The sequence below is a fragment of the Anolis sagrei genome, chromosome 4 (genome assembly GCF_037176765.1).
Source record: "Anolis sagrei isolate rAnoSag1 chromosome 4, rAnoSag1.mat, whole genome shotgun sequence".
Taxonomy (NCBI): Eukaryota; Metazoa; Chordata; class Lepidosauria; order Squamata; family Dactyloidae; genus Anolis; species Anolis sagrei.
This window is the reverse complement of record NC_090024.1, coordinates 218,489,368-218,512,262: the sequence shown is the minus strand read 5'-3', so window position 1 is coordinate 218,512,262 and position 22,895 is coordinate 218,489,368. Positions and strand designations below refer to the sequence as shown.

At 40.0% G+C, this 22,895-nt stretch overlaps 2 protein-coding genes and 1 long non-coding RNA gene across 3 annotated transcripts in view; 2 read left to right on the top strand and 1 right to left on the bottom strand.

Annotated features, from left to right (window-relative positions):
* Nucleotides 1-1,448: 1,448 nt before the first annotated feature.
* R3HDML (R3H domain containing like) lies at nt 1,449-13,108 on the top strand. The gene is made up of 5 exons (XM_060772182.2): nt 1,449-2,330; nt 4,560-4,678; nt 5,259-5,391; nt 10,878-10,993; nt 12,008-13,108. Exons 1-5 carry the CDS (start codon nt 2,070-2,072, stop codon nt 12,138-12,140), a joined length of 762 nt encoding a protein of 253 aa, XP_060628165.2. The 5' UTR covers nt 1,449-2,069; the 3' UTR covers nt 12,141-13,108.
* Nucleotides 12,116-22,895, bottom strand: part of LOC137097018 (uncharacterized) — a 32,777-nt gene continuing 21,997 nt past the window's right edge. Inside the window, exon 3 of the long non-coding RNA XR_010909919.1 lies at nt 12,116-12,200. This is a non-coding gene — a long non-coding RNA (uncharacterized lncRNA). The remainder of the gene's footprint in view (nt 12,201-22,895) is intronic.
* HNF4A (hepatocyte nuclear factor 4 alpha) overlaps nt 15,745-22,895 on the top strand; it is a 65,417-nt gene continuing 58,266 nt past the window's right edge. The window contains exon 1 of the mRNA XM_060772185.2: nt 15,745-15,871. Coding sequence (XP_060628168.2) covers nt 15,823-15,871 — 49 coding nt within the window. The 5' untranslated portion in view covers nt 15,745-15,822. The remainder of the gene's footprint in view (nt 15,872-22,895) is intronic.

Genomic DNA, 22,895 nt, shown 5'->3' with positions numbered 1-22,895 from the left:
CTATTTTCCCCAAACTCCACCAGTTCTGGTCATACTGAGTATTTGTGCCAAGTCTGGTCCAACTCCATCATTGTTTGAGTCCACAGTGCTCTCTGGATGTAGGTGCACTATAACACCAAAACTCAAGGTCAATGTCGACCAAACCCTTCTAGTATTTTCTGTTGGTCACAGGAGTTCTGTGTGCCAAGTTTGATTCAACTCCATCGTTGGTGGAGTTCAGATTGTGGCGCAGCTGGCTGAGTGTCAGCTGCATTAAGATCACTCTGACCAAAAGGTCATGATTTTGAAGCCAGCCTGGGTTGGAGTGGGTTTCCAACCAATTGTATGTAGCCTGTTGTCGACCTTTGTAACCCGAAATACAGTTGCATCTGTCAAGTAGGAAAATAAGGTACCACCTTAAAGTGTGGGGAGGCTAAATTAACTGATTTATGAGGCCATAAAGAAGACTCCAGCAAAAACATTCCAGCGGGGAAGCATGCGGGAATGCGGAAGTGCTTCATCAGCGTCGCAGATGGACGATGAAAGCGACAGCTCCCCTGGCGGCCAGAAAAAGTTAAATAGCCTCTGTCTATGTCTGTATATGTTTGTACGTCAAAAATTGGTATTGAATGTTTGCCATATATGTGTACACTGTAATCCGCTCTGAGTCCCCTGCGGGGTGAGAAGGGCGGAATATAAAAGCTGTAAATAAATAAATAAATAAATAAATAAATAAATAATAAAGCTCTTTGATTGGAAGTTAACTATAAGTCCCAGCAACTACAAGTCTCAAATGATAAAATCAATCTCCCCCAACCCCACCAGTATTCAAATTTGGGTGTATCGGGTACTGACCCAAATTTTGTCCAGTGAATGAAAATACATCCTGCATATCAGATATTTTCATTACAGTCCATAACAGTAGCAAAATTACAGTTAGGAAGTAGCAAGAACAGTAATTTTATGTTTGGGGGTCATCACAACACGAGGAACTGTGTTAAGGGGTTGTGGCATTAGGAAGGTTGAGAACCACTGTTCTAGAGTATGCAAATGTATGTATAAGTAGAGAATAACCTTTAGCATCATAATCTGATGTTTTTCATAGTCCTTGCTCCATTGCTGAGAACAAGCAGAGATACTTGGTATAGATGGAGACATGTGTACATAGGGGGAAGGCCATAAATCATCCAGTTGTACACATTTCAGGCTTTGGAACATTCCTCAAGGGAAGAGTTTTGATGTAGTTTTTGCGTCAGATCGTCCTCAAAGACTCCTTGGACTCGGCGGTGTTAAATCTCTCTGCCACATGCTCCTGAGTGCAGGTTGTTTGTAAAGGTCAATCCCTGTGATTTCACTGCGGCTGCAGCATCATTTCTCAGCTGTTCTTGGCCCAGCCTTCAAGGTATGTAGTCTGGGAAATATCCCCTGAGCAGCTTCAAGGAATATCTTAGAAGACTTTTCTAGGAGTGGAAAAGAATGAGAAGGATTTTAAAAAATAATCTTAGAATAAATGAAAAGAATCCCAGAAATAAAATAAAATAAAAATGGTTATCTGCTGTATTCTTATTAAATCATTTCTAGAGCTTACTTTTTTTGGTGGAAAATTGCTTACTTATCGCAGGAATATTTCAATTTACTGGGCAGCTTTGTTTGATGTATTGCCACTGTGGCAGCATATTATTAATTAGTGTCCCATTTGGCAGGTACATGGGAACATTTGGAATGATTTCTGGACAGGGAATGAAGAGAAAAACTTTCCACTTTTCAGACAGAAATGATAAATAAGATACCGCTAGAGATTTCACAGCTGGTTTTAGGAATGTTGTACTTATAAATGCAGCTTAGCCAAGCTCTTTGATTCTCATGCGGCTAGCAAAGTTCCCCTTGGTATACTTCAAGTCTTCTCTTTCCAGTGACAGTCCCTCCTTGCCTGCCATTGATGACAAAAAAAATAAAATAATGTCTAATTGTTTCTTCTTCTTCTTTTAGACACATAATCCAGGAAAGGAATAAAAGAAGATTTGCACATTGATTACATTTTAAAAAACCAACTTCAGTGACTCAGGAGAAAAACCTATGCGAATCCTAAAATGACTCTCTTCCATGTACACTTATATTTGGCTGGCTCCATCTTCTGGATGATACAGAAATCCAATTCCTTCATGCTTCCCAATGCTACTGAACTCCTTTACCCATCCAGGAGCCCCGAGGCAGGCTTGACATCTGGCCTTGGAATACCCAGGACTCGCAGGAAGCGCTATATTTCCGCCAGGGACATGAGTGCACTTTTGGATTACCACAATCAAGTGCGGGCTCAAGTGTCTCCACCTGCCGCCAACATGGAGTATATGGTGAGTTCCATTTGTACTTGTTCCTAGTAAAGACCGAGGTTGAAAAAGTCAGCTTTTTGACTACTGGGTTGTTGTGAATTTTCCGGACTGTAAGGCCATGTTCCAGATGCATTCTCTCCTGATGTTTCGCTTGCATCTATGGTAGGCATCCTCAGAGGTTGTGAGGTCTGTTGGAAACTAGGAAATTGGGTTTATATATCTGTGGAATGTCCAGGGTGTGAGAAAGAACTTGTCTGTTTGAGGTTGATGTGAATGTTGCAATTGGCTACCTTGATTAGCATTTAATGGCCTAGCAGTTTTAAGGTCCGGCTTCTTACTGCCTGGGGGAATCCTTGGTTAGGAGGTGATTAGCTGGCCCTGATTGTTTCTTGTCTGGAATTCTCCTGTTTTGTTTTTGTTTTTTGTTTTTTTTTTAGCTTTTTGAATCCTACTTCTGGGGAATTCTGAGGTGTGTTGTCTAAAAATTAAAATTCCCCTGCTCTGAATGGGAGGGAAGGAACTGGGAAGGCATAAAGTGCTATAAATGTAGCCCTCATTTATATCATTCCTTTGATTTGCACTGCAAAGTTCTACCGGGTTGATGACACTTTATCAACAAGATAAGGACTCCTTTTGTTGCCCTCTGATAATATAGCGCACACACTAGCACAGGCTGTGTAGTTTATATATTTTGTTTCCTGCATTCACCTCATGGGTATCTCTGGAGAATAGTTGTGTTCTATTCTGTTACTGAGGTTACAGAATAGAATATCATTTTTTTTCCCTGACCAGATCCCCCTTCCAAAGGAAACCAGGGGTTTGGCAGAATCAGCAAGTACTGTACACTGTTTTTCGTTATTGCATCTCCATGCAGTGTAAAGTTTCACTAGTTTTCTGCTTGTCAGACAGCTATTAAAACCACAGAAGCCATAGGAAAGAATTAGTAATCCCAGGAAACTAATCCCTAGTTAAATAGAAAAAAAAATATCTGTCAGGAGTGACTTGAGAAGCTGCAAGTCACTTCTGGTGTGAGAGAATTGGCCATCTGCAAGGACATTGCCCAAGGGACACCTGAATGTTTTGATATTTTACCATCCCTGTGGGAGGCTTCTCTCTTTTCCCTGCATGGGGAGCTGGAGCTGACAGAGGGAGCTCATCTGCACTCTCCCCGGATTCAAAACTCCTGACCTGTCTGTCTTCAGTCCTGCTGGGGCAAGGGTTTAACCCATTGTGCCACCAGATAGCCTAATACAATTCAGTTTCTGTGTCTACGTAGGAACCTCACACTGTCATTGCTAATTCTGAAAATGTGTCCCATGGACATGAAGGAAAAGTGAAGAATCAAAATTATGTACAGCAGAGCATCCCAACAGGCTTCCTGCTCTGTCTTATTTTTCACTAGGTTGTCTGGTTGTGTCTTGCAAAACTTTGCTCAAAGTGCTGCAACTTTATGAGAGGGGTTGGTTAGTCTTCTGCAGTTATACCTAGGCCATCCAACATGACTCTGTGGTGAGCTTCCAGCATGACTCTGTGATGGGCCTAGAGATTCCTGGACAGAATATTTTAATCACATCTGCAAATAATCACATCTGCAAAAGTGAAATCTGCAAATGTGGAGGACCATTTTAAAATATCAAGCATGGCACGGTCATATCATTAAATATTATCTCAATGCTTTTGGATAAAGCCAATTCAAGGGAGCAGTAAGACATCTGTTGATCAAATAGCAGTAAATTTAGACATCTGGCAAGACCAAATTTTATGGACAGGAAGAAACAAGGAAGTGTTGGGTAAAGGGAGAGGGATCGAAAGAGGAAAGGAGAATCAGAAAGTAAAGAAGGAAAGATTAAGAAAGAAGAGTCTGCTTTTTGGCTCTTACTCACCGTTGGCAGCCCTAAACATTTACCAAAACTATGTTACTTCTGTAAAGTAGAATTCCTAGTCAGTGTGTGACTACCTGGCTTTGTAATTGGATGATTCTAGGAACTGTAGTTGAAATAGGTAACTTTTTCAACACCTTTTCAAGGAATACACTGGCCACTGTTAACATCAACCATCAACAACAGGTTCTCCAGCCATCAGTACAACTTTAATTATTAATAACAATCTTCCAGGGAAAAATGATGTTTCTGTTGCTGTTTGGCAAATATCTGTTTGACAGTATGGAACTAATTACTGTGTTTGACCAGCAGCCCATTAGCTATTGCACCTTGACTCATCTTTGTTCTTGATCTTCTCCTTCATGACTAGGTGTGGGATGAAAGGCTTGCCAGATCTGCTGAAGCATGGGCAAAACAGTGTATATGGGAGCATGGACCTCCACAACTGATGAAATACATTGGTCAAAACCTTGCCATCCACTCTGGCAGGTAAGCAGTGTCTCCTGGCAATCAGGAATGGGTTGAACTGGGGAGCTCTTCAAATACATTATTTCTGGACTGAAAAAAAACCAGTTCACATTTGCAGATATAACTTTTGTGGATCCATGTTGTCATCACTACTCCCAGATAGCAGCAGAGAACCATGTGTCACTGTGGACACTTCTTGCTGACATTAGTAGAGGTACCCAGGAATAAGGAGAGAGGCAATACTCCTGCACAAGTACCTCTACTGATATCAGCACAGGGTTTCTGCAACTACCAGAACCTCACACAAAGCACAAGCTGTCCCCTTTCCCCTGTGCTAATGAGTACAGGGGGAAAAGGGAGGCAACAGGGGACAATGGACCTGTTCAAATCAGACTTGATCCTGCTGTAAACATTGCCCTGAAAACACAGGTCTGGAGTTTTAGGAATATTTTGAAGCATTCTGCAATACAATACCTCCATATGACTAGCAACAGATCAAAAGCATTGAGAATTGGAGGCATATACAGGCAGATTCTATTAACTGGAATATCTTTTTGAAGGATAAATGAATAACATGTGCTTTGTATGTGACTCTCTGTAGGTATAATTCAGTTGTGGACCTTGTGAAATCCTGGTATTATGAGAAACAACACTACGCCTTTCCTTATCCCTATGAATGCAAGCCCAGCTGCCCTTCCAAATGTAGTGGCTCTGTCTGCAGCCATTACACTCAGGTATGTACCACTAGTTGTGAGTTGTAATACTGTAATTATTTAAATTAACATTTACATTTCCTTCAACTACCCTATTATGGCAGAGAGAATTTTGGTCTATCCTCTGTCAACTCCTTTTTCTGCTGCTTCAAAATGTCTCAATTTCTCAGTTCTTCCACGTTCCCCCTGACTTTAATTGATACAGAGGTTGGCTCTCAATTAACACAGTGGACAGAGAGAGGGAAGGAATCCTATCCTTTGTAGTGTGTGTGTGTGTGTGAATGTGTGTTGGGGGGGGGGGGCATCAAGTTGTACATCAACTTATGGTAACCTCATGAGGTTTTTTTAGGCAAAGAATACTCAAGGATGGTTTTCTCCATTGCATTATCTGAAATATAACTTACAGCATTGTTTGCAGCCTGCCTTCCAAATACCAGCCAGTGTTGACCCTGCTTAGCTTCTAATATGAGACAAAAACAGTGCCTTTGCAGAATTTAAGCTGTCCCATTGAATTTAAAGGAGCTATCCAAGGTGCTAGACCTAGTTTGGTGATGGATCTTGACACAAAGATAGATAGATAGCTAGATAGATAGATAGGATAGATAGATAGATAGATAGATAGATAGGATAGATAGATTGACATATATAGAGAGTAAGATAGTTTGGAGATCTAACTAAACTAAAATCCAGAGTACTACTACTCCAACAACCTAGAAGCAACCACCCACCACCGCATATTGTTGTTATTAAGTCTGTGTTTACTTATAGCAGTGGTTCTCAACCTGTGGGTCCTCAGGTATTTTGGCCTACAACTCCCATAAATCCCAGCTACTTAAGCAGCTGTTAGGATTTCTGGAAGTTGAAGGCCAAAACACCTGGGGACCCACAGTTTGAGAACCACTGACTTATAGCATCCCTATGAATGAAACATCTCCAAGACACTTTAACAGCCCTGCTCAGATCTTATAAACCCAAGGCTGGGGCTTCCTTTATTGAAGCCCTCCACCTGTAATACTCTTTTCTACTGATTTCCATCTCATCTAACCTCATCACTTTCTTGAATGAGCCTTGTGATCTCACAATATATCTCATATGCACAGACAAGAACTTGAAGCTCACAGAAGTATAGGATTGACTCTTCATAGACTGCAGTTTTTGCTGTTCATCAGAATGCAGCCCGTACTTAAAGAATATACCCATTAAGTGGAATGGGGCTCGGAAACAAGCAACCCTTTAAGACAGTGGTTCTCAACCTGTCTATCCCCAGATGTTTTGGTCTTCAACTCCCAGAAATCCTAACAGCTAATATTTTTAGATTTTAGCTCCTTGAATCCTGAACATTGAATCCTGAGCTGTCCCCTGAAAAATCCTCAGACTAGGCTACTAAAAAGAGCAGGCAGATGCCCATGAGTTTCCATTCTCATAACCTTTGGCATGCTTTGAAGTTTGCCCTATATTATAGGTCCAGGGCTACAGAGAAGTCTACTGAATCTCCCTCCTAATCTTTTATTCCCCATATACACCTAATGTGATGATGTCTGCTGATGCATCTCTGTTGCTTATTCCAAGGAGATTGTGAGTGGGAATTTAGTAATGGTTGCATTATAAGGGGAAAATGTGGCATTTATGTTAACCTCTGCTGCACAATGTTAAGGAAGCTTCTGAGCCATGGTCATTAAGCTGCATTAATTCTAAATTGTAGATTTACCTTATGCCACATGTAGGGATAATTTAGTTTTCTAAATGGTTTTTGACTACAGTTTATACATGGCTTTACTATTAGTTATGCTGGCATTTCTGAGAGGAGTTGTAGATCAACAATAAGAAAGGTGAAAGGATTCCCATCCCTGACTGAAATCTGTGATTTGTGCCATCTCCAAATATACCAATCCTATCCCCCTTCAGACTGCACTGCCTGAACCTTATGTTCTTCCTAAGAAGCACTGTCTGTTTTTCCACTGCACCATCTGCCATAAGAACAGTCATCAATTCCAGCTCAGTTAGGTGGCTGGAAGAAGTAAGAGACAGACAATTGACACTGCTGGGAGACAGTATGATTTAAAATGCAACAAGGAGACAAAAGGAATGTTGGATCTGATATTTGCACAAGGAATTTCCACTAAAGGATGGTTAGTGTGAGTTACAGTTAGAATCACTACTTTATAGAGAGAAAGCTGTTTTTAATTCAAATGTTGGCCAACTGACTTGAATCCACATTTGGAAAGGAAAGGAAATCTAGGCTTTATATTTTCTTCTTCTTCTTTTTTGTTTGTTAATTGAAAAATCACACATATATTGCCTTTTAATCAGAGCTTGGGAGTAACCTTTAAAAAAATAACCAATTAGTGTGCTGTCGAAGGCTTTCATGGCCAGAATCACTGGGTTGTAGGTTTTTCAGGCTGTATGGCCATGTTCTAGAAGCATTCTCTCCTGATGTTTAGCCTGCATCTGTGGTAAGCACCCTAACCCTAACCTCACAACCTCTGAGGATGCTTGCCACAGATGCAGAGATACAACAACCCAGTCAGGAGATAATGCTTCTGGAACATTGCCATGCAGCCCAGAAAACTCACAGCAACCCAATAACCAGTTACTTGCAATTAATGCCTTTTAGAAATAATAAACACACAGAAAAAGATAGACTATGTTTGTAACTCTACTAGAGAAGATTTTCCTCACTTTATGATGCAATTATAGTTTATAGTTACAGGGCTTCTTAGAGTTTTGCATCAGAAACCTGTAACTTTGTAATATTTTAAAATAAATTATGTTCAAGCAGAGAGAAGTGAAAACTACTGGCTTGGACATTATATTTACTGTATATAAATGAAGTAGTCAGTTACTATCTTACAAAGCTACAGTTAATGAAAGATGAAATCTTATTTTATTAAGACAGTTTCTTGTGATTTTATAGGTTCCAGTTCTTTTGTTATATCTGGTTTATGTCTTGACATGGATTTTTACTTCTAGAATCAAACTAGTCAAATTTGAAAAAAAATGCTACTTGTCTAAGCTCAGTTTTATCCCATCATCAACTTGGTGTTTATTGGCCTCATGGGGAGATGAGACAGGTCTTCTGGGCTCCTGAAACCTTCCTTACCAGCTTTCCACAGGGCACTTGGTGTTGTACCAAGAGCAGCCTCTTAAGGAAAGGTAAAGCTCCTTTCCTTCTCACCGCTCATGAATCATCTCCGTGGTGGTGACAGGACTTTGCTGAAGTGTCTGGCACCTCTGTGAATACAACCCCTTCATTTGCTCCTCCCCATAGGTGTTAAGTCAGCCTGAGGTGGACACACCTCCTGGTCCCATGCTGAGTTGTGGCAAAGTGTTTCCAGCCCATAATGAATGGTCTGCTACACAGCTCCAGTATGGACCCATGTCTGCCCTGCCAGTTTGGCTTCTCAAAATATCCAGCCCCATATTTGCATGGGTGTCTGTGTTGTTTATAGACACCTTCTGAAAGAGACCTAAATTGTATCCTTTCCAATGTTGTGTCTGGAGGAAAAACAGTAAAGAGAGAGGGAAGGAAAATTGGAACAAAAATGAGCATCTTTTAAAGTTGAGAATTGTACCCATTTGCTCAGTCAGTTCTTCTTAACACTTTTTGTAAGGCATTTTTCCTGGCAATGAAATAGTGTGATCTGTCCTCAAATGATGTCACTCACATGTCATTTTTTCCTTGGTGCTGTGGTTTTTCGGTGTTCATTTTCTTGAGCTGCTCTTGAGGACATAGGGTCCATCCATGGTGCACAATTGCAGCAGTTATGTGCACTGTGACATAACAATTACCAATGGAATCCTGGGATTTGTAGTCTGGGTACATACTTAAAACACTGCTATGCAACATGTTCACCTACCTAATGAATCCAGAGTAGTGTGCCCCAGAACTGTCCTGATGCAGCACAGAAGCAACCCCAGAGTCTTTTTAATGTCCAGAAGGCTGGTCAGGCCAAGAACACATTATAACCGTCCAAAAGCAGCTCCATGGCAGAGGCCTGCTGGCAGTGTTGCTTCTGCTGGGTGCCTTGCTGTGACCTCATCAGAAGCAACATTGGCAGCAAGCCTCTGCCAGACAGCTGTGTCTGGTTGCTGATACAGTGATGAATCTGTTGGACATGTGACACTGGAGTGGGCTATCCATACCTCAAAAATACCAACATTACTCTGGAACTTCCTGGAAGCTTCAGAGAAAATTTCATTTTGGTTTTTTTCAGGTTAATGGCTAGAAGCAACACTTCTGCTGCCAATCCTGCAGGAGTTGCAAAGCAAGTCTGTATTATTATTTGGCCCATGTGGACACGGCCCTAGAGAGCAATAATCCATCGCACAATAGCACTACAGCTCTCTAACAAAGAACTCTTAAGTATCTCATCAGACTATAAAACCCAAGGTTCTAGGACAGGCATGGGCAACCTTCAGCCCCTGGGTGTTTTGGACTAGTAGGCTGTTAGGAATTGTGGTTGTTGAAGTCCAAAACACCTGGAGGGCCCAAGTCTGCTCATGCCTGTTCTAGGAGCTGGACTCAAAGCAGTGAAAGTGCTGTCATTTGGAGTGATCTATCTATGTTACATATCTGATGTTTTCAGTTTTCCCCTTAAAAGGTTTATGAGTTTCTCAATTGGAGAGCGATGCTAGGAAAACATTAAAAATATACTTTTTAAAATGTCTCTCCCCCTCTTTGTCTCCATCAAGCTTCAGTACTTTGAAACAAGTAATATGGTGAAACTTTCCCTATTGTGGAGAATTGCTAGGATGCATAAAGAAAAGAACTGTTAAATGGGTTGCTGTGAGTTTCCGAGCTGTGGTGAGATACTTAGAGTGCTTTGTTATAGAGCTGTAGTGCTATGTGCAATGGATTAGAGCTCTCTAGGGCCATGTCAACATGGGCCAAATACAGACTCACTCTGCAACTCCTGCGGGATTGGCAGCAGAAGCATTGTTTCTAGCTGTTAACCTGAAGCAAATGCTTCTGGAACATGGTCATGCAGGCACCCAGTGACTCTGGCCATGAAAGCCTTCGACAACACAACTGTTAAATGTTTCCTTATGATGTTGCTATTCAAAACAAGGGAAGCCTGCTAGAAATTAAAAGAGACTGTGTTATGACAATATTAGTTACAGCACTATCAGTTCTAGGCATATTTGTACTACGCAATGGAAGACCAGATTTTTTTTGTTTTTGCCAGGGTCTTCTTCCAAACTGTGATGATCAATGAATGCTAGGGCACATGAAAGCCTTGTATGTAATGTTGCTGAACAATGTCCATCATACACTAACCCTAGGTGTGGGAATGTGTTCTTCTTGCCCTTGTCCCCAGGGCAGAAATTGTGTCCTTCTTGGTATGATTTCTGAGGGTTAAAATGGAAGAGAAGAAACTTCCTCCATCTTGGTCTATGTGGGGTATTAGGTGCCTGGTACATTTCAGCTCTTTAACCAATGAGACAAAATGAGTCTGCTTGTTTCTGAACTGTTTATTTTAATAGCAACTCTGTTGTCTCCAAAACAGATGGTGTGGGCTTCTAGCAACAGAATTGGCTGTGCCATCCACACCTGCAACAACATGAATGTGTGGGGCAGCACATGGCGGAGAGCAGTCTACTTAGTGTGCAACTATGCTGTCAAGTAAGCAAAAATGCTCATGTTTGAAGAAATTGAATACAGAACAGTATACAATTCTGGGATCTAGAAGCAGATAACTTTAAAGAGTATATGTTGGGCAGCACCAGAGGGAGAGGCGATTATACCTTTATGGGTTTCCCAGATGCAAATGCTTGGCCATTATGGAAAAAATGGTGCTGGACTAGATAGGCTATTGCTGTGGACCCAAGCTTGGAAAAGTGTGGTTTTTTAACTACAGTATTTTCTCTACATTTGCAGTTTTTACTTTTGTGAATTTGATTAGGATGTTTGCTCTGGGAATTTCAAGGACTTTCAGTGTGACCCTATAATCAACCTCTGCCATGCTGGAGGATTTAGGCATACCTAGAGAGAACATTTATCTAGGCATTTGTAAGTCCTCTAGCATGATTCTATGGTCAACCTCTAACAGGAGTTGAATCATAGTATTGCACTGCAAGATCTAGAGATTCCTAGAGATGTGTTCTCTCAGATTTAAAAAAATAGTGTGTTTTTGGGGGGGGGGGGGGGGGTATTTGCATTTTCCCACTTTTGCAGAAGTCCTGCATCCCTAACTTCACGTAATGTACATGTCCCAGAATCCCATCCCAGCCAACTAGACCAATAGACATGTTGTCTAGGCGATTATGAGAGTGGCAGTACAAAAACATATTTCCCAAGCTCTCAAAGGTTGTTGTTATGAATTAATTTCTAAATTTATAATCCACCCATTTGGAGACCACATAGTGATGAACAATGGATTGAAATGAGTAATATGAAAGAGGAAACATTAGAATAAACACAAAGACATTAATATGGATATAACTCTTTCAGGAGGGAATTTCCCTTCCAAGGAGCAGATTTCTCTCACTTCCTGTTGTCTTAGCCCCTTACTTTGAGTTGTTTGTAAGTCGGATGTTTGTAACTTGGGGGGCTGCCTGTATTTTGAAAAGTAAGTTTGCTCTCCACCCATAAAACAATGAAATGTACCTCATATTTTGCTTCTCTCATTCTTTCCAGGGGAAACTGGATAGGAGAAGCTCCTTACAAAATGGGGAGGCCTTGCTCAGCCTGTCCGCCGAGTTATGGAGGCACCTGCAGCAACAACATGTGCTCTGCTGGACTCCGATCCAATAGAGTGAGCTGGTTCTGAGCCTGCCACATTCATTCTGAGCTCAACGACAGCTGGAGGACTTGGGAGCAGGACTCATAGCTGGAAATGACAAAAGCCACATGGCACAGCATACAGTGAATTCTAATAATATAGAAATAAATATTCACGGAAAGTCCTAGACTGCTTTCTCGTGACCTTTTGTTAGGATCCTCCTTCATACACCAATAAAACTCCAACTACACTTCCCCTTGACACCTGCAGTTCCCATTGTTTTGTAATGGGAAGAAGTTTTTAAACTTCATTGCACTGCAGGCTACAGTTCTGATTTGTGTATCCTTTGTGGGACCGCTTTTTGTGTGTTTGTGTGTGTTTAAAACTATGCAGCTACCTACGGAAGCCTTCTCCATTTAAATTATACCTGTTATGTCTCTGATACTGTATTTACATGTTTTTGTATGTAGTAAAGAGCAACTCATTTTCAAAGCAAATTTGGTCATTGTTGAACCCAGTAGATCATTTTTCAGACAAGAGTTGTTTCTAAATACCCTTCATGCATTTTCTGGAGCATTTTTGAAGCATGTGATGTGCTCTCAAGGACAATTTATTATCTCCCATTCAATGAGTCATCTGAACCTCTTTGCATTACTTGTTAGCACTAGTCAAATATTTTCACCATTTCATAAATAGCTGATCAATTTCTTTTTAATAAAAATGCAGTGTATTAACCTAGTTAAAACTGATTCCTGAGTTTGTTCAAAGCTTCATATTCTGGTGAATACTATTCTTCCAAAAGAGTTTCCTATTTATGCCTTCTGGCAGAACCATGTCCAAACTTGCACATTGCAGATTCAGACGTGTTCCATCAAAATGTTCTCACATCAACCAACAATTCCTTCCCGACTATTCCATGTATGTACTGGTCTTCCACAGGTTAAGTATATCTTACTCAAATTGTCAAAACCAGAAATCAAGGAACTCCAAAATCTGAAATTATCTATATGAATGGCTGAGATTGTGATAAGTATTTGGAAGAACTTTTTGAAGTATCCTTTTTCATAGAAATCATAGTTAGATGAAACCACAAGGGCCATTCAGATCAGTGTTTCTCAACTTGGGGGTCAGGATCCCGGGGGGGGGGTCCGCAAGGGGGTGTCAGAGGGATCACCAAAGACCATCAGAAAACACAATATTTTCTGTTGGTCATGGGGATTCTGTGTGGGAAGTTTGGCCCAATTCTATTGTTGGTGGGGTTCAGAATGCTCTTTGATTGTAGGTGAACTGTAAATCCCAGCAACTACAACTCCCAAAATGTCAAGTTCTGCTTTCCCCAAACTCCAGGAGTGTTCACATTTCGGCATATTGAGTATTTATGCCAAGTTTAGTCCAGTTCTATCATTGCTTGAGTCCACAGTGCTCTCTGGATGTAGGTGAACTACAACTCCAAAACTCAAGAACATTGCCTACCAAGCTCTTCCAGTATTTTCTGTTGGTCATGGGAGTTCTGTGTACCAAGTTTGATTCAATTCAATCATTGGTGGGATTCAGAATGCTATTTGATTATAGGTGAACTATAAATCCCAGCAACTACAACTTCCAAATGACAAAATCAATCCTCCCCAACATCACCAGTATTCGAATTGGGGCATATTGGGTATTTGTGCCAAATTTGGTCCAGTGAATGAAACTAACCATTCATAACAGTAGAAAAATTATAGTTCTGAAGTAGCAACAAAAATAATTTTATGGTTGGGGGTCACCACAACACGAGGAACTGTATTAAGTGGCCATGGCATTAGGAAGGTTGGAAAACACTGAACCAGACCAACCCTTGCTATGCAGCAGCATAGAATCAAAGCACCCCCAACAGATGGTCATCCAGCTTCTATTTAAAAACCTCCAGAGAAGGAGAGTTCTCCACATTCTCAGGCAGAGAGTTCTACAGTTCCTGCCAACAGGAAGTTCTTCTTAATGTTTAGGTGGAATCTCTTTTCCTGCAATTTGACTCTATTGCTCTCTGCCCTTGTTTCCAGAACCTGTAGGAGAACTGTTTCTTTTGTTTGTTAGTTTTTGTTTTAATACATCATATCTCTTCCACAAAACTCACTGTGGCATACACAACAATTTCTCCACTTTGTTTTGACAAGGTTAGGGTGACTGATCTATTCCGAGTGTCACCCAGTGAGTTTTCGAGCAAAGTTGGGATTTAAACTTTGGTGTCTGTCATCCAGATCCAACAAATCCAACAATCTTATCATTTCTTTTAAGCATTTTTACCACATTCTTCACCCACAGAATCTCCCAGAGTGGTTGACACAGGATCAGTAAAAACAATAACAAATCATTAAAACAGTACAAAGTTCATGCTGACTTTAGCTGATCCAAAGAACTGGTGATGAGATCACACTAGAGCTGAAAGAGTAGGCAAAGAGTTTGCATCCCATATGAAATCCTGTGGCTGCCCCCTAAAGAATTCTGGAGGGGAATTTATTATTATTATTATTATTATTATTATTATTATTATTATTATCTTTATTTATACCCTGCTAACATCTCCCGAAGGACTTGGTGCGGCTTACAAAAGGCCAAGGCCCTCAATAAAACACAGCATAACAAATACAACAACAAAACTCATAAAGCAAAACAATTTAGGAGAAAGGCCTTTAAAATGCTCAGCCAGAGTGGTCCTGAGTCTCACTAAACTACAAACCCCAGAATTAGGGGAATTGTGGTTCAAAAAAAAAAAAACTTTCGAAGACTTGCAAAGTTACATTTTTGGAAAAGTTACATTTTTGAACCATGAACTTCACAATGTATATTATGAATTATATTTTAGTAGTTAGATGCCAACATCCCATTACATTTTTCTAGGCTTTCCCATTTTGTTTAGATACCATTACTGATTTTAGTTTTGAGAATAATGTTTGTAGTATTTGTTTTTATGTAAAACCGCCCCGGAAGCATGGCTGAAAGGCAGTCCCTAAATAAATGTCAGAATCAATGGATTTCAAATATGGACACAGAGAGCCAGTAGCCTCCAGATATACACATTCACAATTGCTTAAATCCAGATGACTCTAGTTGTATCTGTCCAGGAAGGTACACTAATGAATGCACAGACATCTATGCTTTTCCATATAAGCAAATGTACACTCGGGTGTATAGGCAGAGAATATTGACAAGGATAGTGTGAGGGGCCTCTAGCATTTGCACACACAGACACATAGTCTTTGTTCTCTGTGTTTGTTCAGCACGGGCAATAAAACGTCCCATGTTTCAGCTGCTGTGAAACTGACCTAGTTCACACCTCTCAACTGGCGGTTTCCTGGGTCTGCCGGGCTATGGAGTCCTGGATCTGTTTAGCTTGTGCTAAAGGAGGATAAGAAGGGAAGCAAATCTGTGGCCGCAAGGGTCACCTGGGGCCTGAAAACTGGTGTCAGTGGACGTCCCAAAAGTGTGCCATAAAGTCATGTTTGAGTTTCAAGCTTGCTAGCAGTTACTATAGCTACCGTGGCAGACGGCACCTTGCAAGTTGGTTTCCATATGAGTTTGGTTACTATTTAACATCTCCACCCACATTAGGCCTGATTAAGCGAATCAATAAGATAACAGGCGAGGCAGGTTTCCTCACCCTTCCTCCCTCCCTCCCTCCTTCCTCCCCACAGCTTCTTTTTCTTGTTATTTTACACTTTCTCCATTTTCTCTAAAATAACACCAATGAGAAATGGTCAATGCAACTACACCCCTAAGCCCTAAGATGGAAGCTCCGTTTGGTGAGTACATGAGTTACTATCCTCTCGTCTTTTCTTGCTGACGATAAGAAAGAGTACAGAAGAAATTGAGATGTGGGCAGGGCAGTCTACAAGGAGGGCATAACTGACACACGCATGAGGGTTGGATCTGGCATGAAGACCTTTATGCCCTGGTCCAAAATGCATTTGTAGGCTGTACACGTGGTGGATTTCAACATACGTTGCTTTCTTCAATTCTGTTGAAGAAACAGGGGCTATGTCTAAATAAGAGTGAAGCATCTGATACACCAAGCCAAAGTTTTTCAATTTTTTTTTAATTTTATGCAAGGAAAAGTTTGCAAAACAAAATATAATGCTTACAGACTATCAGTCTAGGATCCTCCAACCTTAGAGTGGATTCCTGAATCCTGTAAATTCATTCCAACCAGCGTAGACTCATTGAATGAATTGTTGAATTGCAACATGTAAGTCAACACCATTGATTCAATAGATGTGTTGTAGTCGGCACTAACAATGAGATTGAGCTTTTGTGTATTTTTGTGTGGCCCAATAAGAGACTAGCAGAATCAAACTTTCAAGGAAGATGTTTGAATTGGTATAGGCTGGGAATCTTTTATCCAGAATTCTGAAATCTGAAATATTCCAAAATTGTCCACGTGTGTGTCTGAGATACTGACACTTTTGCTTTCTGATAGTTTGGAAGACACCTTTTATCTTTCTTGCACAAAGTTATTTTATATATTGTATACAATTACCTTCTGAGTATGGATGTTAAGGTGTATACAAAACATGAATGAATTTGGACCCTATCTACAAGATATCTCAGTATATGCAAATACAGGCATTCCAAAATATGAATAAATCCAAAATACGAAACACTTCTGGTCCCAAGTATTATGGATAAGGGATATTCAACATATACTAAATATGACTGTAACATACAAAGTCAGATATTTACCTGTACTGATGGTGACACAATACATCATTGATTTACTTGAGAATAAGCCTAGTTGAAGTTCAGGGTTTAACTTCTGGGCAGTGTATTTGTAAATAAATTCTGACCACATGACCATTCTTCAATTGAAAAAGTTTATGAGTGTAAGCTTCAATACAGTGGTGACATTCAGATTGTATTGGAAGTAATTTTTTGAAAAGGAGGACTTCAATATAGAGCTGCAAATGCATTTAAACACATCAGTATCCTAGCAGTTATTATAATTCTGCCTACCACCAGAAAATACTTAGATTAAAAAGAACAAAAGTTCCTACACCTCTTACCAAACTAGAAAAAAATAGATTTGCAGCACAGCGGATCTTGTAAAAGAGATATTTGCCACATTACAGAAGCTATAGGCTGTATTTCAGGAGAAAGACCTAGCAAAATGACTACAAAATGCACTCATATACATGGGTTTCTTGCTTTATTTTTTAAAGCTCCACATGGCCCAGTTCTCCTCTGTCTTTCTGCCTTCATTTCTCTTTACTCTTTATCAGCTCAGGATCTTTGTCCTAGGGACTTTAGGCTTCTCATTCAGGCAAGAGTTCATTCTGTTTTGGTCCTGATTCAATCTTTTTCACTTGCTGCTCTATATTCCTGGAATTGTCTCCTTGAATATTTATGGGCCCTTGCTTCATTTGTTGTCTTCCTCAGCTTTTGGGAATTTTAATTTATTTTTACTTTCATTATTTTATATATTTTGTTTTGTATTCTATTGTATCATATGGGTTTTTGAATGTATATTCATATAATTTGTTTCACAGATTGTATTACTTTTATATTTGTATTAATGCTTCTTATTCATAGAGAGACAGAGACACACAGGTAGGTAGGTAGGTAGGTAGGTAGTACATCTTTAGCAGGACTATCTTTTTGTTGTTGTTTTTTTCAGTGATGTACCATGCACATTGATGGCACTCTATAATAACCAGTTTTATAGCAACTGTCATGTCTAGATTCTATGAAATCCTGGATCTTGTGGATTGGTGAAGTGCTAGAAGTCTTCGGATAATAAATCTAAATACCCCTCACTAAACTACAAAAATCTATAGGCTCATGATATGGGCTTAGTCGGATAATAACACTATAATTGTGCAGTGTGAGAGGGCCTCAAATCCATCTACTGGATTGAGGAATAATAGCTTGACATCCCAGCGGCCAGCTCCATCTCTTTGCCATCTGTTTCAAGGGATTAAAAAGGCGAGCTCTCTCTCTGTTTCTTCCGCAGGCTCTTCTTGTTTAAACACTGGTCATGAGGAAAGCCTGCCAAGTCTAGCTGAGTCTGGACTTGCAGAAGGAAAAAAAACACAAGAGAGAGGATGAGATGATACTCCAACGGTAAAGGCAGCAGAGCTGGCAGAAGGACAACAGTCCTCTTAAACAGATAGGTTACAAAGTTATCCAAATGTTAAGATGAAGGAGAGCAGAGCATGGGCTCAGGTCATCCAAGAGGCCTACTGCCAAGGAAAGACTGGAAAAGAATTACGGAATATCTTTGTTCAGCATGAACTGATGTAAGGCTGAACTCTTTGGGAAGAGAGATATCTGAAGAGCATCAGAAGACGTCTTAATTACCTTAGGAAATTGAAAAGAACAAATTAATGCACCATATGCATTAAAATAACAGCAAAAACTGAACCTCATAGAAAGGAGGCTGCAGCTCAGGAGCAAAGCTAATCTTGCATGAAGGCTGATCCATGTTCATTCTCTGGAATCTATAGTTAAAAGAGTCTAAAGTACCTCACCTCACTACCTCTGAGAATGCTTGCCATAGATGCAGGTGAAACGTCAGGAGAGAATGCCTTTAGAACATGGCCATATAACCCGAAAAAACCTACAACAACCCAGTCTAAAGTAGGCTAGAGATTCAGTGCAGGTCAGAGGAGGCAATGCAATGTATTCATTTCATATGCCTCAGAGTCCATGTGGTGGAGTGGCATCAGCAATGGGCTGCAACTCTCAAGTCCATAGTTCGAACCCCAGATCTTGGGGCCATGATCTGGGGTTCATAGAGTAAATTAATCGTTTGTGAAATCAAATTTTTCCTTAAGTTTTTCCTCCAAAATTTGCATTTGTCTTCAACTCCCCTCTCTTAGCTTCTCTTTATTCAGTGTGAATTCATATTTTATAAATCATTTGCACTCTAAATTATTGTGTGTCCTGTATTCTTTTACATTCAGCTCAAATATTACAGAAATGTAAACCTTAATTCTTGTTTGCATTTTTGTAATGTTTGCATTTTTAGTATAAATATTCATTAAGTTTCCATCTCAATTGCATTTGCTCAGTTTTCAGGGATATCATGAAGAGTTATGATCTGATTTATTTTATTGTCAAAGGCTTTCATGGCCGGAATCACTGGGTTGTTGTAGGTTTTTTTGGGCTATATGGCCATGTTCTAGAAGCATTCTCTCCTGAGAAACCATGAAAATGAACAAAATCTGGCTACCAGTATTAAAAGACTCTAAAATTACAACAGCAAAACAACAGAGAGAAAACGATCAGGGACAGCTAATCACCCCTCAACAAAAGATTCCCCCAGGCACCAACAAACCACACTAAAAAAACTGTCAAGCCATCAAATACTAATCAAGGTGGCCAGTTGAAACATTCACACCTAGCTCCAACAGACAAGAGTCCTTTCTCCCACCCTGGACATTCCACAGATATATAAATCCAATTTTCCTAATTCCAACAGACCTCATTACCTCTGAGGATGCTTGCCATAGATGCAGGCGAAATGTCAGGAGATAATGCTTCTAGAACATGGCCTATAGCCTGAAAAAACCTACAACAACCCAGTGATTTATTTTAATTTTTTGATAAAATATTCATGCACTTTTAAAAGTAAGCCATATTCTTAGAAATCCAGAACCTGGAGAAAGATTCATGATTTGAAAGAAAGTATAATTTCTAGAAATTTGGCTGCAGATGCCTCTCCAACAATCTCGTAAATCAAAGTATGCTATATAGTCAAATGAAGTTCAGGTTTCTTTAATCTTCTTTAATACCTATAATGGAATATTTATCTTTATTAGGATCAATGACGCCATTCCAATTGTCCATGTAAATTAAAAAAATATGTCTAGTTCATATGTTTTTTTTAACAGATTTCCATAAAACATTCATTTCTCATTATTGAGACCATAAATAGGTCTCCTTCGGTGAAGTATCTTGCCATTCCAGTTGATTTCCACAATTATATGAGGTATATTTATCTTCCCCATCTTCAAAAATGAATGGAAGATGTAATCTCCAGTTTTATATAGTTTGTTCTTGTTTGTACGCATGAACTCTAGGCCCATACATCTATCTGCAAAAGTCAACAGTTTATTAATTTACACTATATCTACCCCGCCCATATCAGCCTGAAAGCGACTCCGGGCAACGAACAAGTTGGCACAACTTGATGCCATTATAAAATACATACATAAATAAAAATAGAAAAGACATCACATCACAATGTATCTAAAAGCATAAAAACAATGAACAATAAAAAATTTAAAACTATGTCTTGAGGTTCAGTCCTCATCCGTTCAGTTGTCTTAGCCGTTCCTAGGTTATTTTCCAGTTCAAGTTTGTCTGATTATGCTGAGGCTCCAAAAGCTTGGTCGAAGAACCAAGTTTTCAGTTTTTTTCAAAAGGTCAGGAGGGAGGGGGCTGATCTAATATCCCTAGGCAGGAAGTTCCACAGCCAAGGGGTCACCACAGCGAAGGTCCTGTCTCTCGTCCCTGCCAGATGTGCTTGTGAAGCAGGTGGGATTGAGAGCAGGGCCTCCTCCGACAATCTCAAGTTCCTGGTGGGTTCATAGGGAGAGATGCATTGGGATAGATAAGCTGGGCCAGAACTGTTTAGGGCTTTATATGCTAAAGCCAGCACTTTGAATTGTGCCTGATAGCAAACTGGCAGCCAGTAGAGATGACGCAAAAGCAGAGTTGTGTGCTCCCTGAGCGCCTCTCCCATTAGCAACCTGGCTGCCGCACGCTGGACCATTTGGAACTTCCAAGGAGTTTTCAAAGGCAACAGTCTTTTTTTATATATATATGTAAGTCTCTTGAAGAAAAATACCATGCCCCCAGTATAAAGTTTGGTATACTGCTCAACACACTTATAGCAGGCTTGCTTTGGATTAATAAGTATGGCTTGATCTACAACCTACAAGTGTCTATTGGAGCAACTATGAAGTTATCTTCTGTCTTCCCTGTGTCAGCAGTTCAAAAATATCCCCAATAGATCAGCAGTACAGTTGTGAATTATCCTCTCTGACAGATGTTGGCAAGGAAAATATGACACGTCCATAGCCCAAGCAGAAAGGGAGCCCTGCCACTTCTCAGGCCAAGGGTTGCCCCAATGGGAGGGTTGAGTTGGTGATGATAAATGGCAGGTTATCTCTGTTCATTGACTCTCTCCTGCACACCTAAGTTGCAGCTGGTCAAAAGTGGCAGCAAGTATAATGGTGATAAGCAGGTTCCCCACAAAAGGCTTAAGGGAATTCTCTCAGAAAAGCAAAAAAATTAAAACAAGCCAAAAAACTTCAACATATTTAATTTCTTTTCCTTAGAGAAAACTTTGATGGATGCTGCTGAATGCTTTTCTCATGTCTCTATGTTGAACATTATGAAAACTACCTCCAAGCTATCAATGATTACATTGAATGTTTTTAATTGTAAGATAAATAGAGATATGTTAAATATACTATTCTTTCTCAAGGATTAGAGTTCAGTTTCATGTATTTCCTTTCATTGAAATACTTTTCCTGATTAGTCTTTTCTTTTTGCCTTGGTTTTGTTTCTACGTTGGCAAAATCCACAACTGTATTTCCAAGCAAAGGTGAGATTTAGTGGAGGAACCCTCCTAATATTCAGTAACTGAAGAAGGTGATGGCATCGTATCTTTTTTAGTTCTGTTTGGTGGTAAAGGGAGAGATGGACAAATATCACCATGTCCAGAGCAAAAACTTTTTTTGCTGCAATAAGTTGAAATCTTCAAGGAAAGGGAACAAACAGGACACAAGATATGGATTAGACATGTCCTTCTGACTTGCTCAATTGAAACATTGGGTAAATGTTGTTAATCCTACAGAGATTGTCAATAAAGTACTTATACAGTGGCTATTGTAGGTTAATCCATAGATACATACACAAATGGCACAGGAAGGATAGGCTTTTTAATAGCACTCCATAATGCAAGGAACTTCAAAACAAATGACGATCCTGTTGGCAAAGATGCTTTCAAAACAGAACATGGCAGAAGTGTTCTTTAACTCGATGTATTTCCTAGCAAATATCTAGGAATGTAAAATCCTAACTTTGTTCATCCTTGTAAAGTCCATGAGAAAATTTCAAGATTTTTCTCCCTAGTGATTTTTCTTCATCATTTGAGGGAGAACAAGTGGTTTTCAAGAGAACTTGACATCTTCATGATTCATTTTGCACATGTCTGTAATTGCGAAATTCAAAAAGGTGGCAAAGATTGCCTGGATGACTGAGCTGTTAAAAGGGGTTACATCAGATAGTTTCAATATTTATTTCACATTTATATCCCACCTTTCTTCTTATGGAGGATCCAACGCATCTTGATTTTTCTGAACAAACACTTTGTGCTTGCTGTATGCATGTGCTTAGTTACAGAAAGAGAAATGTGGCTAGAAAAGCTCCTGTGGAGATTAAGATCTTCTGGGGAGGCCCTGCTCTCGGTCCCACCACCATCAGAGGCACAATTGGTGGGACGAGAGAGGGGGCCTTCTCAATGGTTGCCCTTCGGCTATGGAACTCTCTACCTCATGAGATTAGATTACTTCCCCCCCCACCCCCGGTCCTTCTGAAAGGTGGTTAAAAACTTGGCTGTGGGACCAACCCTTTGGGACAATGCAATAAGGCAACAATAGGAAACTTTACCTTGTTGACTGGATCCAGTATGGCTGATCTAAGATGGTTTAAAACAATTGATTTTAAAGTGGAGATAATTGATTTTAGTGTTTATGAATATTTATAGTATATTTTATGTTCCAGCATTGAATGTTTGCGCTCTCTCTCTCTCACTCTATA

What these genes read in the sequence shown, in the direction of transcription:
- R3HDML (XM_060772182.2), top strand. Translation starts at nt 2,070, where the DNA reads ATGACTCTCTTCCATGTACACTTATATTTGGCTGGCTCCATCTTCTGG. An exon ending in CCGCCAACATGGAGTATATG is followed by an intron (nt 2,331 to 4,559) that starts GTGAGTTCCATT and finishes CTTCATGACTAG; the next exon opens with GTGTGGGATGAAAGGCTTGC. An exon ending in TCTGCAGCCATTACACTCAG is followed by an intron (nt 5,392 to 10,877) that starts GTATGTACCACT and finishes TCTCCAAAACAG; the next exon opens with ATGGTGTGGGCTTCTAGCAA.